The following is a 17,198-nucleotide window of genomic DNA, read 5'->3' as shown; positions in this document are numbered from 1 at the left end:
TTTTTAAGTCCAAAAATGGATGTAACAATTCCAGATTACCCTTTTTTAAAGCAATCCCTGATAGAAAGTGAACAGGTGCACACTTCAGAGAGTATAGGGATAGAACTCCATGTGAATCTCTGTGATTTAAGGCTATGGTGTGTATAAAACCTAACCACCATAGTCCTTAGCTTTACTTTAACAAAAGAAAATGACATTTTCAAAATCCTTATATATAAATCAATGAATGCATCGAATTGCTGAGCGATTGCAGTGAAAATAATCAGCAGGTAAAAGCAAAAGTAAAGTTATTAGTCACCTCAATTTCTGTCACCTTATTCTACAACAGGCCAGCACCCCCGGCTATAACAGTCGAAGGGAAGACTTCTGCTGTCTCATTATATTAGCTTGCATTAATTACATGCTACAATATCAATGCATTATCAATAACAAATCAATTAAATATTAAAGTTGGACCACTGAGTAAAGATAAATAAAATAGATAATACAACATGATTAAATAAAATAAATATGACTATTACATTCACCTTGGCTGTGTTCAGTTGAGCACAATGTAGCAAAATGTTTTGCAACACAAAATAATTGAGAATTTTTTTATGGAACAAGTTCAGGTACTACCACCATTTTTTACTCATCCTGTTAAAAAAAAATATATCCTGTCTTGTGCCAACTGAACACACACCTAGCTAAGTATTTTCTTTGAAAACCAAAAACCTGTCAAGATGCTGCTCTTTCAAATATCTATTGCATAAAAGTAACATAACAAAAAAGGTGTATTTTAAGAGTAGAAAAAGATGTCATACACATTCATTATTTCTTCATCGCCAGTCATTTCAGGAATTGAATTGCATTCCTATGGAGACATTCTTTGTCCAATTCAGCAGAACATAAGTAAACAGAAATTGACCCGAGTTAGGTATGACGTTTCACTGTTCAAAACAAATACCTCAGAAAGTGCTATTGAGAGCAAATCATACACTTAGGTTGGAGTCATTAAAACTAGTTTTTCAACCACTCCACACATTTCTTGTTAACAAACTATAGTTTTGGCAAGTTGGTTAGGACATCTACTTTGTGCATGACACAAGTAATTTTTCCAACAATTGTTTACAGACAGATTATTTCACTTATAATTCACTGTATCACAATTCCAGTGGGTCAGAAGTTCACATACACTAAGTTGACTGTGCTTTTAAATAGCTTGGACAATTCCAGAAAATGATGTCATGGCTTTAGAAGCTTCTGATAGGCTAATTGACATCATTTGAGTCAATTGGAGGTGTACCTGTGGATGTATTTCAAACTCAGTGCCTCTTTGATTGACATCATGGGAAAAAATCAAAAGAAATCAGTGGGAGCAATTTCCAAACGCCTGAAGGTACCACGTTCATCTGTACAAACAATAGTACGCAAGTATAAACACCATGGGACCACACAGCCGTCATACCGCTCAGGAAGGAGACGTGTGAAAAGTGCCAATCAATCCCAGAACAACAGCAAAGGACTTTTTGAAGATGCTGGAAGGAAACAGATACAAAAGTATCTATATCCACAGTAAAACGAGTCCTATATCGACATAACCTGAAAGGCTGCTCAGCAAGGAAGAAGCCACTGCTCCAAAACCGGCATAAAAAAGCCAGGCTACGGTTTGCAACTGCACATGGGGACAAAGATCGTACGTTTTGGAGAAATGTCCTCTGGTCTGATGAAACAAAAATAGAACGGTTTGGCCATTATGACCATCGTTATGTTTGGAGGAAAAAGGGGGTTGCTTGCAAGCCGAAGAACACCATCCCAAACGTGAAGCACGGCGGTGGCAGCATCATGCTGTGGGGGTGCTTTGCTTCAGGAGGGACTGGTGCACTTCACAAAATAGATGGCATCATGAGGAAGGAAAATTATGTGGATATATTGAAGCAGCATCTCAAGACATCAGTCACGAAGTTAAAGCTTGGTCGCAAATGGGTCTTCCAAATGGACAATGACCCCAAGCATACTTCCAAAGTTGTGGCAAAATGGCTTAAGGACAACAAAGTCAAGGTATTGGAGAGGCCATCACAAAGCCCTGACCTCAATCCTATAGAAAATTTGTGGGCAGAACTGAAAAAACGTGTGCAAGCAAGGAGGCCTACAAACCTGACTCAGTTACACCAGCTCTGTCAGGAGGAATGGGCCAAAATTCACCCAACTTATTGTGGGAAGCTTGTGGAAGACTACCCGAAATGTTTGACCCAAGTTAAACAATTTAAAGGCAATGCTACCAAATACTAATTGAGTGTATGTACATTTCTGACCCACTGCGAATGTGATGAAATAAATAAAAGCTGAAATAAATAAATCATTCTTTCTACTATTATTCTGACATTTCACATTCTTAAAATAAAGTTGTGATACTAACCGACCTAAGACAGGGAATTTTTACTAGGGTTAAATGTCAGGAATTGTGAAACACTGAGTTTAAATGTATTTGGCTAAGGTGTATATAAACTTCCGACTTCAACTGTAAGTATTTTCTTATAAAAATCAGTCTTTTGTTAAGTCTGTACCACTACTGCAAATGTTTAAATCAATAATACTGTAAATGTAAAGTTACATATGACTACAAAACATTCTGATTATTTTAATCATACAATAGCAATGAGTAGGTTACTTTTGTGCCATTTACAAATGTTTGGAAGTAGAAACCCTGACATTTGGGACGCACTGACATTGAAATGGACTCATTGCTTTTTTGAGATGAAAGAGTTATTCAAGTATTGCATTAAAATTGGTAAAGACAAAATAATTATGTATTTATTTTCTATGATTTGTACCTTGCATCTGGGAAATTGCCTGGATGTGCGTTCACTACTATCAAAATGATTAGAATTGTTAAAAAAGGCAGAATGTTAAGAGTAATTTTAAATAAATAAATGTGACAAGCCATGTAAACTAAGCTGCGTTTTTGAGTAAAGACAATACTCATGGTGTGTGCCTGTCTATTTGGTATTATTGTGTAAGGAAACGGAAATACCTGTACATTACCAAATGCAAAGTACCAAGCATCTCAAATCATATCATGCATCCTTCAATAGGATGCCTATTGGCAAGGTGTGTCAAAACTCTTAAGTCATTCAGACCAACAGAAAATAATAATAATTTACAACCACATTACATCCAATCCTTATCGCAATAAAATATATTAACAATACATCTTGATACTTGCAAAATATACATCCAACCACGTTCTTTCTCAACATAATTCAACCTTTGTATAAGATACAAATAAAACAAAAAAATTAACTGAGTAAGAGTCCAGTAACACAGGCAGGACTGTTATACACACACACCTTCAAGGTACAATCGGAAATGTCTGTCTGCTGTGGCCAGACAAAATGCAAATAAAAAATCTATGCTCAAAAGCACACGCGCGCACACACACTTTAATCTTACAAAAATCCATCCCCTCACTCCCACCAGGTCAGTACATTTAAAACAAATCACTATAGATCTTTAACCATACGACCTCTAACCTCGTACTAGACAGAAGCCATTGTATGAAACCACCCTGATTCTGCAAAATAGAGGGATATATTTAGACTGTTCCGTCATGATGTTGAGATGCAAAAAATTAATAAAAAGCTCCTGTATGAAAGCATAGCCTCTCTGAGGTCTGCGGTTGGGGTAGATGGTGGATGGTGAACCCTTCTCATGTGGAGGAGGGGGCCATGTGTCCGTGAACACGGAAGCGGTACACGCACGTGTACTTCAGGTGACCCCAGTTACTCAGAACGCGCAGCTCTACATAGCAATAGACGGCCCTGGTAGGGTTCTGAGAGAGAGAGAGAACGGGAAAGATAAAGAGTTAGCACGAGAAACTCAACTGAGTGAGGCAGATTTCAGCTATAGCAAGCCCCAAAAGTTAAACCTAGCTAGCCTAACCCTGGCTAAGTTTGAATGATGTGACTCACGGGCAGTTGGAAGGTTTGGATTGGCTCTCCATGCTGGTCATAAGTGAAGTTTCCCAGGAAGGTGCCATCTTCTGTCTCGGTGGACATACCCTTCACAGAGAGAGAAATAGACGAGTGAGATCTTTAAGGGAGAAAGCAGTCCTCAGCATACTGCTCCAGACATCTATGTGGGAAATGTCCTACAGAAGATTCTACATGGAATAGGGTGTCAGGAAGTGTGTGTGTGGGGGGGGGGGGGGGGGGGGGGGTCACAGTATCACAGTTAGGTCAGGTGTCAGAGTTGACTCACATAGACAGAGAAGTCCTTGGGGGCGCTGTTGATGCGTCCGGTGGGAGCGGTGGAGACAGGCAGGTGTTCCAGGGTGACGTGGGTGATGCGAATGGGATGAGACAGGGCGATGAATAGGGTGCCCTGCGCACCGTGGAACGCCCAACATTTCCCAGCCTGCACAGATTGGCCCTGAGGGGTGGGACAGGTGAGGTTCATGTTCAGTTAGATTATAAAGTGATGACAAAACACGTTACAAAGAAAGGAGACAGAGAGAGAAAAGGAGAGTGGAGATTCCTATTCCTATTGACCTGGTGGCAACAATCACAACAAAGAAAGGATATAAAAAGAGAGAGAAAGAGGGAGATGTACCTGGATAACGGTGCGGGGGCTCTCAGTGGGGTACCAGAGAGGTACACCCAGGAAGGTCACACATGCCGAGCGGGTACGGTACGTCTCGGAACATCGCGTGCTCACAATGCTGGCACCTTGGGACTCTAAGGCAAAGTCCGGCATCCTGTCAGCCAATGGAGGACTGCAGTCCTTTACAATCTCCTTCACAATCCGTGGCTCATTCTGGGGCACATTCTCATGCAGCCATTTGGCCATGGCCTCTTTGAGCTCGGTGGTCAGGCGTGCGTTGGCTTTGGTGGGGCTGGGTGCTGGAGGAGGCTGGTTCTGGAGAGAGTAGACATGCTGCTCCAGCTACACAACAGACACCAAATCCATTAGGTTAGGAAGGCTCATCATTCACGTTGTGTGCGTCCAAAAATGGCACCCATTCCCTATATAGTGCAGTACTTTTGACCAGGTCACTACGTAGGGAATAGGGTGCCATTTTGGACTCAACCATTCACATTTCAGTTATTTAGCACACACTCTTATCCAATCGCATTAGTTCAGTGCTACAAATTTTACAGAGTTTGTGTACCTGTTTGTGGGTGTGTACATTACCGTAGTACTCTGGTCCTCCAGGGCAGCGACTCTCTGCCAGATGTGTGTGTGTTGGTCCTTGAGGTCGTTCACCTGACTGGTGAAGCCGGCCGTCTGCTGGCTCAAACGATGGTCCCAATCCAAAGGATCCACACTACAATAGAATAGAATATAATACAACATTGTCTATTTAGTGAGAAACAGAGATGTTTAATCTTCTGCCTTTTAAGGTTAAGTGCCCGCTATCTAAGATTGGATGAAAGACTCAAACTCTGTTTTGTAAACAAGGTTGGGATGTTAGATTGGTTAATAGGAAAAGTACGAGACAATGTTTTAAATCCTTTCAAATCTGCCTAGGGAGCATGGGGCAGGAACTAGGGGTAGTTTCTGGACGGGACCAGCCACACACTCACCTGTCCACTCTCACTCTCAAGTTCCTCATGTCTGTCCTCACGTCTGTCAAGTCTGTCTGCAGTCTCTCTACTATCTGTTGGGATAGACAAGCACAAAGACCACATCTCAACCCTGTATGTAAATATACAACACTGCTATAGTATAAACCCTAGAAATGAAACTAGCGCTGAGCGATTAACCGGCATTTCGTGTTTTTCCGGTTTGACCGATGTCGGTTCAATTACTTGAATTCCATTTAGTGAGTTTTTTTTGTGAGCCCAACGCGCCGTTTCTCTAGAGAGAAATTAAATAATTCACGAAAGAAATCAAGTCATGAACTATGTGGGACGCTGGGCTGAATGGACTTTCACTAGGCAAATATTCAACCTAGTTCAGCGCAGAAATGTGGTAATTAACCTCAATGTCCATAACCCATTGTACCAGTTTTTTCCACCTCAGACGGATCAGAGAGGAAGAGGAGAAGCGAGAGGTTTCACTCTCGCCAAAATCTGTCCAAAATAAGACCAATGCGTTTCTATGGGCTTATTTTGGACCTCAGCTTGTCGCCTGCCTTCCCGCCTTTGGGACAACGACTCCCGTTGTTAGGGCGGAGACATGAGCATCTCATCGTTATATACAGACCTCTGGACATGATACACTTTTACATCTGCTACGTTAGGTTAGATACACACAGACCGCATGAGAGAATAATGTACATAACGATGAGAGAGACAGACAGTTTGAAAGTATGCCTAATCTACTTTGAAGAACTAGTCAAATTATATCGTCAGACAGCTCTGCAGCATACTTAGGCAGGCTAGCCAAATAGGATGACTAAAGACAGTACAGTATGGAGAGCACATAATGTTAGATGGCCTGGCTGGCTGACTGCTGCTGCCTGAGCAGAGATGAGATGATTACTTTTAAGGAATGAAAAATAATAAAGTAATCAAATAAAAACTAAGTAATATACACAACTGAAAATGTTTATTATTTCATAGTAATTTCCTATTGATGTCTACCCAATATGGACCTGATCAGAGACAAAGGAATATTTGCTATGTTTTTCAATTGAATGTTCACCATTTTGGGCTTTGGAATTTCCATTAAAAAAGGTATAAAAACATAGTAACGTCATTATTTCATAATGAATTTCATGTTTGAAAAAATAATCAAAACCGTTATAATTTTTTCATTATCAAACAAAAACTGAACTGACCTCAAAAAGCACTAATCGCTCATCACTAAATGAAACCCTATTTGCCAAATACTGCACTACTATAGAGCCCTATAAATGACTCCCTATTACACATATAGTACACTTCTATAGACATCTATAACTGAAACCCTGTTCTCCATACTAGACTGTTATAGAACATTATGACACCCCATTCCACATAATACTGTAGAGTACTCACCTCGGTAACACATTTCTGCTGGTGGTCCTTCTTAAGTATTTCTATTTCTCTCTGTGGGAGAAACATGCACAAGTCAGTTCACCAAATGAATACACCCAAATGGAGTATAGTTTGTATACTCTCTCTTACCAGAATGGTGTTCATCTTGGCTTCCAAAGCAGAATTAAATACCGAAGCTCCATCCTGCAAAAAGAGTTGACAAACTTGATTGTACAATCCAGGAGTAGGTTACATATGCAGAGCGTCAATGCAGCATCCTACCAAATCAAGAGAAAGATGATAGAGAGATGATTGGCGGGTATGTGGTCCTATCAGATCCTACCATAGCCTTGGGAGGAAGACTGAAGACAGGGGGTGGAGTCGGGGTGATGACTGGACGGTTCAGGGTCAGAGTCAGGGTGGACCATACTAAGGGGGCAAGGTGCCAACAGCCTAGCAAAGAGAGGCAGAATAGACCTGAATAATCCAAGGAGCACAGTATCGTACAGTTTACACAGACAACATTTAGATGTGTGAACATTATTGTGTCTACATTATTGCTCGTCAACAATGGGTGTGTATGTGTTGTACTTCTGTTAGTACCATTCTATACATTCGCTCAGTGAATCAATCGCCAGTAAGTACTATGGTTAGGCATGTCATGTGTGGACAATTTACTGCTAGCACCAATAAAGTAAAAGTGCAGGTGTACACAGCATGCTGTTGGTTCTTTTCATAGCAGTTCTATATAACTATAGACTGCATGATTATGGGCTGTGATACCACTCACCAAAGGTCAAGAGGATGAGGAGGAAGGCAATTAGAATGTCCTTCCCCACACCGGCAGGGTCAAACGGAGGGGCTACAGGAGGAGACAGAGTTCAAGCTGATGCTAAAGAACAAGCTACAATCACTGAGACAAGCTAATGTTAACAAACAGGCTACAAGCATAGAAACAAGCTAATGCTAACAAACAAGCTTCAAGCATATAAACAAGCTAACGCTATGCTAATGCTAACAAACAAGCACACACCCACACATTACTCACTCCAGCTGGCGCTGGTGCTGGCACTGGCGCTTTTCCTGTTGGTGCCAGAGCTCTGGCTGGCGCTAGCCCTTTGTTTGTCTAAAGAGGAGTATCCAGAGTATCCTTTGGAACGTCTTGTCTCCGAAGAGGAGTAACCAGAGCTGTCCACGGCACTGCTCTGGCTCTGGGCCTGGTTAAGGATGGTCTGGTAGGAGGGGAAGCCCCTGGGGCTAGGAGCCAGATTCAGGCTGGGGGCTGGGGCTGGAGCCACACTGGGAGGCTCCTGGAAGGTCTTCCTCCTCTGAACCAAACTTGAGACCCCTGAGGGGCAAGGGGTGCAGGGAGAAAGAGAGAGAGTCAGATGGTCAGTTTTGAATAGCCATAATAGATAACTGTAACCATAGACAGAAAAGGCTACCTAGCTAACGAACAACAACAACAAAAAGCAGCTAACCTAGCTATGTAACTACAATTCAAAGATAACCTAGCTAGCTAGCACACTGCAATAGAACGCTATACAGTCATGGTCAAAAGTTGAGAATTACACAAGTATTGGTCTTCACAAAGTTTGCTGCTTCAGTGTTTTTAGATATTTTTGTCAGATGTTACTATGGTATACCGAAGTATAATTACAAGCATTCAATAAGTGTCAAAGGCTTTTATTGACAATTACATTAAGTTTATGCAAAGAGTCAATATTTGCAGTGTTGACCCTTCTTTTTCAAGACCTCTGCAATCCGCCCTGGCATGCTGTCAATTAACTTCTGGGCCACATCCTGACTGATGGCAGCCCATTCTTGCATAATCAATGCTTGGAGTTTGTGGGTTTTTGTTTGTCCACCCGCCTCTTGAGGATTGACCACAAGTTCTCAATGGGATTAAGGTCTGGGGAGTTTCCTGGCCATGGACCCAAAATGTTGATGTTTTGTTCCCCGGCCATTTAGTTATCACGTTTGCCTTATGGCAAGGTGCTCCATCATGCTGGAAAAGGCATAGTTCGTCACCAAATTGTTCTTGGATGGTTGGGAGAAGTTACTCTCGGAGGTTGTGTTGGTACCATTCTTTATTCATGGCTGTGTTCTTAGGCAGCATTGTGAGTGAGCCCACTCCCTTGGCTGAGAAGCAACCCCACACATGAATGGTCTCAGGATGCTTTACTGTTGGCATGACACAGGACTGATGGTAGCGCTCACCTTGTCTTCTGCGGACAAGCTTTTTTCCAGATGCACCAAACAATCGGAAAGGGGATTCATCAGAGAAAATGACTTTACCCCAGTCCTCAGCAGTCCAATCCCTGTACCTTTTGCAGAATATCAGTCTGTCCCTGATGTTTTTCCTGGAGAGAAGTGGCTTCCTCGCTGCCCTTCTTGACACCAGGCCATCCTCCAAAAAGTATTCGCCTCACTGTGCGTGCAGATGCACTCACACCTGCCTGCTGCCATTCCTGAGCAAGCTCTGCACTGGTGGTGCCCCGATCCCGCAGCTGAATCAACTTTAGGAGACGGTCCTGGCGCTTGCTGGACTTTCTTGGGCGCCCTGAAGCCTTCTTCACAACAATTTAACCTCTCTCCTTGAAGTTCTTGATGATCCGATAAATGGTTGATTTAGGTGCAATCTTACTAGCAGCAATATCCTTGCCTGTGAAGCCCTTTTTGTGCAAAGCAATGATGACGGCACGTGTTTCCTTGCAGGTAACCATGGTTAACAGAGGAAGATCAATGATTTCAAGCACCACCCTCCTTTTAAAGCTTCCAGTCTGTTATTCTAACTCAATCAGCATGACAGATTGACCTCCAGCCTTGACCTCGTCAACACTCTCACCTGTGTTAACGAGAGAATCACTGACATGATGTCAGCTGGTCCTTTTGTGGCAGGGCTGAAATGCAGTGGAAATGTTTATTTGGGATTAAGTTAATTTTCATGGCAAAGAGGGACTTTGCAATTAATTGCAATTCATCTTATCACTCTTCATAACATTCTGGAGAATATGCAAATTGCCATCATAAAAACTGAGGCAGCAGACTTTGTGAAAATTAATATTTGTGTCATTCTCAAAACGTTTGACCACGACTGTCCAATACTGAGTATACAGTGAAAGTAACTGAGGGAGTGTCATTGGGACTGTGGATGCAGAAAGTGGTGTGAACCGTACCAATGTTGTCCTCAGCATTACTGGGTGGCTCCATCGTGCTAGCCTTGCTGCTAGCAATGCTAGCACTGCTAGCCACGCTGTTGGCCCGGCTGGAGGTACGAGAGGAGGCCACTTTCCGACCCCCTGTCTTCCTCTTGGTAAAGACCCTGAGAGAGAGAGAGAGAGTGTTTGAAAAGGTGTTAAAGCAACTGTATCAGGCCTACTGTATTAGGCTATACTGTACAACATGAAAGACACACACACCTCACAGGGCTCTCCCTGTAGGAAACTGAGGAGGATTCGTCATCCTCGGAGGATTGGTGGTAGTATCCCCCTAAAACCAGCCTCATACTCCGTCGAGACATGTCTGACAGAGAAACAGAGAAGTGTCAATACCACATATAGGCTACTTTGTGACAAAGCGATTTAATTGGAGGAATCTCTCACACACACACACACTTTGTAACATTCATTTGGTTTATAGGTCTTCACACGTAGGACTTTATTTACAGTAACAGTCAAATTAAAGTTGTTAACACAGAGGTTTAAACCAAAAAACCGTTTCCAAGAAATAGCCTAGAGCTAGTGGTAGGAGAGCACTCTGGCAGACACTCTCCTGTATAATCTCTAATCCAGTTAATCTACAGCACCTCACACGGCTTTCTCTCCCTCTCACACACGCTCTGGGCATGGTACAACAGGTGGGAGTGTGTGTTACAGTGTGCAATAAAAAGGTTTCTCAGTAGATCTTGTGTAGGCCTGAATATTGTAAGGCCTGAATACAACACAGGTAGCATTTGTATAGTCATATGAAAAGGCTAGAGCTACCAAATCCATTTTACTCAGACAGCACACAAAGCCAGGCTATGTGGGAATGAACTTCAACTTCCAAACAGCGCTAACACTGATTAGAATTAGGAAGCTAATTTGTTTTCAGCAGTTTTATTTCCATGACTGATCAAAACTCGTTTTCTAATGGCGCCCTCTTGTCCTCTGCAGCAGACATATGGTGACAAATATGTTTGTAACATCGAATCGCAATAAAAATCACAGTATCTAATTGCAATATAGAATCATGCGAATCGCAATACATATCGTATCGGCATTTAAGTATCGTGATAATATCTTATTGTGAGGTCCCTTTGCGATTCCCAGCCCTATTACCTTCCTCTGGGTATGTAAAGAAGCTTTAGCTTCACTGAGAGTGGAACATATTGTACTGTAATTCTCTCATATTCCCTTTTTCCACTGAAAAGGACACTGATACAAAATACCCCAAAAAGACACGAACAAACACACGTGATTGTGTCGCCATAACAGCTTGACGCTGATCCTAATGAGTAAATTGAATGATGTTCCTCCTAGGTCCTCTGTAGCTCAGCTGGTGGAGCCCCGGGACCACCCATACACACACACAAAATTTTTTTTTTATACACGCATGACTGTAAGTCGCTTTGGATAAAAGCGTCTGCTAAATGGCATATTATTGTATTATTTAGGTGAACTTCAGAGGAGAGAGGGAGGGTTTGAAAGTGAGGGCTCTGGGTGGGGTGGGGTGGGGTGGGGTGGGGTGGGGAAGCCATTGCTGGCATAGCTAGCATGACTACTGGCATACACACAGCCAGATAAAAGAGACCACAACACACACACAGTGTGCACAGCCATGCACATATGCCGACACACATACTGAGAAATAACATCCATGAATGCATCGCTTGTACATATTTTGGCTAGCTAACTTTTTAGATACGTGGTTCTGTGTAGAAATCTAAGAAGATTGCATGGCTCATTTTACAAAACAACGCTTATATAGGCTTTAGCAACTTGTAAGATGGTTGCATCAGCATCACAGTAGTCCTCTTGCCAAGTGGAAATATTTACAGTCTAGCTTCGTTCTAGCCAGCAACATAGCTAGCTAGGTAACCAGCTCTAGTTAGCTACATTTGATCAACAATCTGCTGCTGGACCTTATCGTCAGACGCTGTCTGTCTCGCGGACATAAACAACAAAAGCATAATCAACAAAATATTTACAAAAAAGTCCTTAATCTGCTTGCTAACTAGTAAGATTACAGCACATCATGAGTTCACAGCATAACTAGTGCATAAACAAACTTGGTGTAAACAAACGGAGATATTTGTCATGACTTACCACCTTGTTGGGTCGCAGTCATGCGCAAGGCAGAGCGCGAGCTGTCAAACCACTTCCAAATTGTACGATAACTTGGCCAGTTGCAACAATGCAGCCCAATGCATTTCCTACCACTAACCTATCGGCAGAACGGGGTAATAATGAGCCAACCACTTTGTTTTTGCTCTTCGTAACACTTTTACAAACAAATACAATCAGATACAGTATTTCTAGCACAAAGCAAACGGAACTCGAGACACCAACGGTTACTACAAGGACAGCTATATGAAGGTTGCTGTACTGACAGCTTGGAAGAGGAGGAGTCGGCGGGCCAGACGTTGCAAAACACCCTTGCCTCTTGGTTTCTCATCGTTACAACAGAAAACAGGACAATGTGCGCCACCCTGTGGCAATATCGTGTTCTCACAATTAATCTTGATAGATGAATCATCGTGGCAACTTTCCATTGCATTTTGCGAGTTAAAATTAATCTAAAGTGTGAGAAAACAGGCTGAACATGCGCATGTAAAATCAGGGACATCACATTTAGAAAATATTATCGTAATCTTATACAATCTTCTCAGTGAAGCAGATACCTGACTTGGGTTGTTGAACCAACAATGTCCATACTTAACTTGATATTGTGTTGTGTTAGGTTATGTTGTGTTTTATTTTATTCACGCAATTCAGTGTGATGCTTGAGTTCATAATCAGTTGATTATGACGTCAAGCATTTGTCAGCCGTCCAAGGCAGAAATACACGCAATGAACAGTTTGTGAATTTATTTCTAAATTATAATACCGTAAACCACAAACTTGCAGCAGGGTCTGTGTATTAACATATTTAAGAGTTCGGTAGGCCTACCCTTTAGGAAAAACTCAAATTATTTTATGGGGATAGGCCTACGCCTACCGTTCAGTCCTCATGTGTTTCCACTTTCTCCAAAAGTGATTGTCAGACATAGCCTTGACTAGCTACTTTTCAAAATACCAAGTATTCCTACAGTAGACCTATTGAGGATGTAAAGTCTGGAAGGGAGTAGGCTAGTCGTTCATGTGCTAGTCGGAACTACTCTGAAATTTAAACTCTGCTGCATGTGGGGGACCGGTTTAATGCAGAGGCTTACCGGTATTTAGGCAGCCCACATTTTTTAAATAAGAATTTATGTTACAAAAAAAAAAAATATATATATATATATATAGTGGTGTGAAAAAGTGTTTGCCCCCTTCCTGATTTCTTATTTGTTTGCATGTTTGTCACACTTAAATGTTTCAGATCATCAAACAAATTTAAATATTAGTCAAAGATAACACAAGTAAACACAAAATGCAGTTTTGAAATGAAGGTTGTTATTATTAAGGGAAAACAAAATCCAAACCCACATGGCCCTGTGTGAAAAAGTGATTGCCCCCTACAACCTAATAACTGGTTGGGCCACCCTTAGCAGCAACAACTGCAATCAAGCGTTTGCGATAACTTGCAATGAGTCTTTTACAGCACTGTGGAGGAATTTTGGCCCACTCATCTTTGCAGAATTGTTGTAATTCAGCCACGTTGGAGGGTTTTCGAGCATGAACTGCCTTTTTAAGGTCATGCCACAGCATCTCAATAGGATTCAGGTCAGGACTTTGACTAGGCCACTCCAAAGTCTTCATTTAGTTTTTCTTCAGCCATTCAGAGGTGGACTTGCTGGTGTGTTTTGGATCATTGTCCTGCTGCAGAACCCAAGTTCGCTTCAGCTTGAGGTCACGAACAGATGGCCGGACATTCTCCTTCAGGATTTTTTGGTAGAAAGCAGAATTCATGGTTCCATTTATCACAGCAAGTCTTCCAGGTCCTGAAGCAGCAAAACAGGCCCAGACCATCACACTACCACCACCATATTTTACTGTTGGTATGATGTTATTTTTCTGAAATGCGGTGTTACTTTTACACCAGATGTAATGGGACACACACCTTCCAAAAAGTTCAACTTTTGTCTCCTCAGTCCAGAGTATTTTCCCAAAGGTCTTGGGGATCATCAAGATGTTTTCTGGCAAAAATGAGACGAGCCTTAATGTTCTTTTTGCTCAGCAGTGGTTTTCGTCTTGGAACTCTGCCAAGCAGGCCATTTTTGCCCAGTCTCTTTCTTATGGTGGAGTCATGAACACTGACCTTAACTGAGGCAAGTGAGGCCTGCAGCTCTTTGGATGTTGTTGTGGGGTCTTTTGTGACCTCTTGGATGAGTCGTCGCTGCGCTTTTGGGGTAATTTTGGTCGGCCGGCCACTCCTGGGAAGGTTCACCACTGTTCCATGTTTTCGCCATTTGTGGATAATGGCCCTCACTGTGGTTCGCTGGAGTCCCAAAGCTTTAGAAATGGCTTTATAACCTTTTCCAGACTGATGGATCTCAATTACTTTCTTTCTCATTTGTTCCTGAATTTCTTTGGATCTCGGCATGATGTCTAGCTTTTGAGGATCTTTTGGTCTACTTCACTTTGTCAGGCAGGTCCTATTTAAGTGATTCCTTGATTGAGAACAGGTGTGGCAGTAATCAGGCCTGGGTGTGGCTAGAGGAATTAAACTCAGGCGTGATAAACCACAGTTGAGTTGTGTTATAACAGGGGGGGGCGAACACTTTTCCACACAGGGCCATGTAGGATTTGGTTTTCCCTTAATAATAACAACCTTCATTTCAAAACTGCATTTTGTGTTTACTTGTGTTATCTTTGACTAATATTTAAAATTGTTTGATGATCTGAAACATTTAAGTGTGACAAACATGCAAACAAATAACAAATCAGGAAGGGGGCAAACACTTTTTCACACCACTGTATGAAAAGGTGTTTGCATTCGGTGCATTCGGAAAGTATTCAGACCCCTTGACTTTTTCAACATTTTGTTAGGTTACAGCCTTATTCTAAAATGGATTTAAGAAATGTTTTTCCCTCAATCTAAACACAATACCCCATAATGACAAAGCAAAAACAGGTTTAGAAATGTTTGCTAATTTATTAAAAATAAACTGAAATAACACATTTACATACGTTTTCAGACCCTTTACTCAGTACTTTGTTGAAGCACCTTTGGCAGCGATTGCAGCCTCGAGTCTTCTTGGGTTTGACGCTACAAGCTTGGCACACCTGTATTTGGGGAGTTCTCCCATTCTTCCCTGCAGATCCTCTCAAGCTCTGTCAGGTTGGATGGGGAGCGTTGCTGCAAAGATATTTTCAGGTCTCTCCAGAGATGTTCGATTGGGTTCAAGTCCGGGCTCTGGCTGGGCCACTCAAGGACATTCAGAGACTTGTCCAGAAGCCACTTCTGCGTTGTCTTGGCTGTGTGCTTAGGGTCGTTGTCCTGTTGGAAGGTGAACCTTGGCCCCAGTCTAAGGTCCTGAGCGCTCTGGAGCAGGTTTTTGTCAAGGATCTCTCTGTCCTTTGCTCCGTTCATCTTTCCGTCGATCCTGAATATTCTCCCAGGCCCTGCCACTGAAAAACATCCCCACAGCATGATGCTGCCACCACCATTCTTCATCGTAGGGATGGTGCCAGGTTTCCTCCAGATGTGATGCTTGGCATTCGGGCCAAATAGTTAACTCTTGGTTTCATCAGACCAGAGAATCTTGTTTCTTATGGTCTGAGAGTCCTTTAGGTGCCCTTTGGCAAGCTCCAAGCGGGCTGTCATGTGCCTTTTACTGAGGAGTGTCTTCCATCTGGCAACTCTACCATAAAGGTCTGATTGGTGGAGTGCTGCAGAGATGGTTGTCCTTCTGGAAGGTTCTCCCATCTCCATAGAGAAACTCTAGAGCACCCCCCTGACCAAAGCCCTTCTCCCCCGATTGCTCAGGTTGGCCAGACAGCCAGCTCTCGAAAGTCTTGGTGGTTCCAAACTTCTTCCATTTAAGAATGATGGAGGCCACTGTGTTCTTGGGGACCTTCAATGCTGCAGAAATGTTTTGGTGCCCTTCCCCAGATCTGTGCCTCTACACAATCCTGTCTCAGCACTCTATGGACAATTCCTTCGACCTCATGGCTTGGTTTTTCTCATAGCAAAGGGTCTGAATACTTCTGTAAATAAGGTATTTCTGTTTTTTAATTTTTTATAAATTTGCAAAAATGTCTAAAATAATTTTTTGGCTTTGTCATTATGGGGTATTGCGTGTAGGTTGATGAGGAATTTTTATTAATTCAATCCATTTTAGAATAAGGCTGTAAAGTAACAAAATGTGGAAAAAGGGAAGGGGTCTGAATACTTTCCGAATGCACTGTATATACACAGTCAAATGTTTGGACACACCTACTCATTCAAGGTTTTTTCTTTATTTTTACTATTTTCTACATTGTTGAATAATAGTGAAGACATCAAAAACTATGAAATAACACATATGGAATCATGTAGTAACCAAAAAAGTGTTAAACAAATCAAAATATATTTTATATTTGAGATTCTTCAAATAGCCACCCTTTGCCTTGATGACAGCTTTGCACACTCTTGGCATTCTCTCAACCAGCTTCATGAGGTAGTCATGAAGTCCATATTATGGCAAGAACAGCTCAAATAAGCAATGAGAAACGACAGTCCATCATTACTTTAAGACATGAAGGTCAGTCAATCCGGAACATTTCAAGAACTTTGAACGTTCTTGAAATGTCGCAAAAACCATCAAGCACTATGATGAAACTGGCTCTCATGAGGACCGCCACAGGAATTAAAGACCCAGAGTTACCTCTGCTGCAGAGGATATGTTTATTAGAGTTACCAGCCTCAGAAATTGCAGCCCAAATAAATGCTTCACAGAGTTCAAGTCACAGACACATCTCAACATCAACTGTTCAGAGGGGACTGTGTGAATCAGGCCTTCATGGTCGAATTGCTGCAAAGAAACCACTACTAAAGGACACCAATAAGAAGAAGAGACCTGATTGGGCCAAGAAACACGAACAATGGACATTAGACCGGTGGAAATGTGTCCTTTGGTCTGGAGTCAAA

General features: G+C 42.1%; 1 protein-coding gene across 1 annotated transcript; it reads right to left on the bottom strand.

The window, feature by feature from the left end:
• Positions 1–2,607: 2,607 nt before the first annotated feature.
• On the bottom strand, positions 2,608–12,502 carry LOC311131408 (uncharacterized protein). The gene is made up of 14 exons (XM_084164373.1): positions 12,251–12,502; positions 10,364–10,466; positions 10,121–10,266; positions 7,990–8,289; positions 7,732–7,803; positions 7,285–7,394; positions 7,092–7,145; positions 6,963–7,013; positions 5,565–5,638; positions 5,173–5,305; positions 4,591–4,923; positions 4,240–4,410; positions 3,951–4,040; positions 2,608–3,811 (listed from the first exon to the last, which is right to left on the bottom strand). Exons 1-14 carry the CDS (start codon positions 12,270–12,272, stop codon positions 3,689–3,691), a joined length of 1,782 nt encoding a protein of 593 aa, XP_084020499.1. The 5' UTR covers positions 12,273–12,502; the 3' UTR covers positions 2,608–3,688.
• Positions 12,503–17,198: the final 4,696 nt, after the last annotated feature.

The sequence above is a fragment of the Coregonus lavaretus genome (genome assembly GCF_964263955.1).
Source record: "Coregonus lavaretus genome assembly, chromosome: 6".
Lineage (NCBI taxonomy): Eukaryota > Metazoa > Chordata > Actinopteri > Salmoniformes > Salmonidae > Coregonus > Coregonus lavaretus.
Note: the sequence above shows the minus strand (reverse complement) of the source record. Positions and strands in the feature narration are given on the sequence as shown.

Bases quoted from the DNA above. Each gene is read 5' to 3' on its own strand.
- LOC311131408 (XM_084164373.1), bottom strand. From the start codon at position 12,272: ATGACTGCGACCCAACAAGGTG. The intron at 10,267-10,363 runs GTGTGTGTGTCT...TCTCTCTCTCAG, and splicing joins TACAGGGAGAGCCCTGTGAG to GGTCTTTACCAAGAGGAAGA. The intron at 7,014-7,091 runs GTAAGAGAGAGT...TTTCTCCCACAG, and splicing joins CCAAGATGAACACCATTCTG to AGAGAAATAGAAATACTTAA.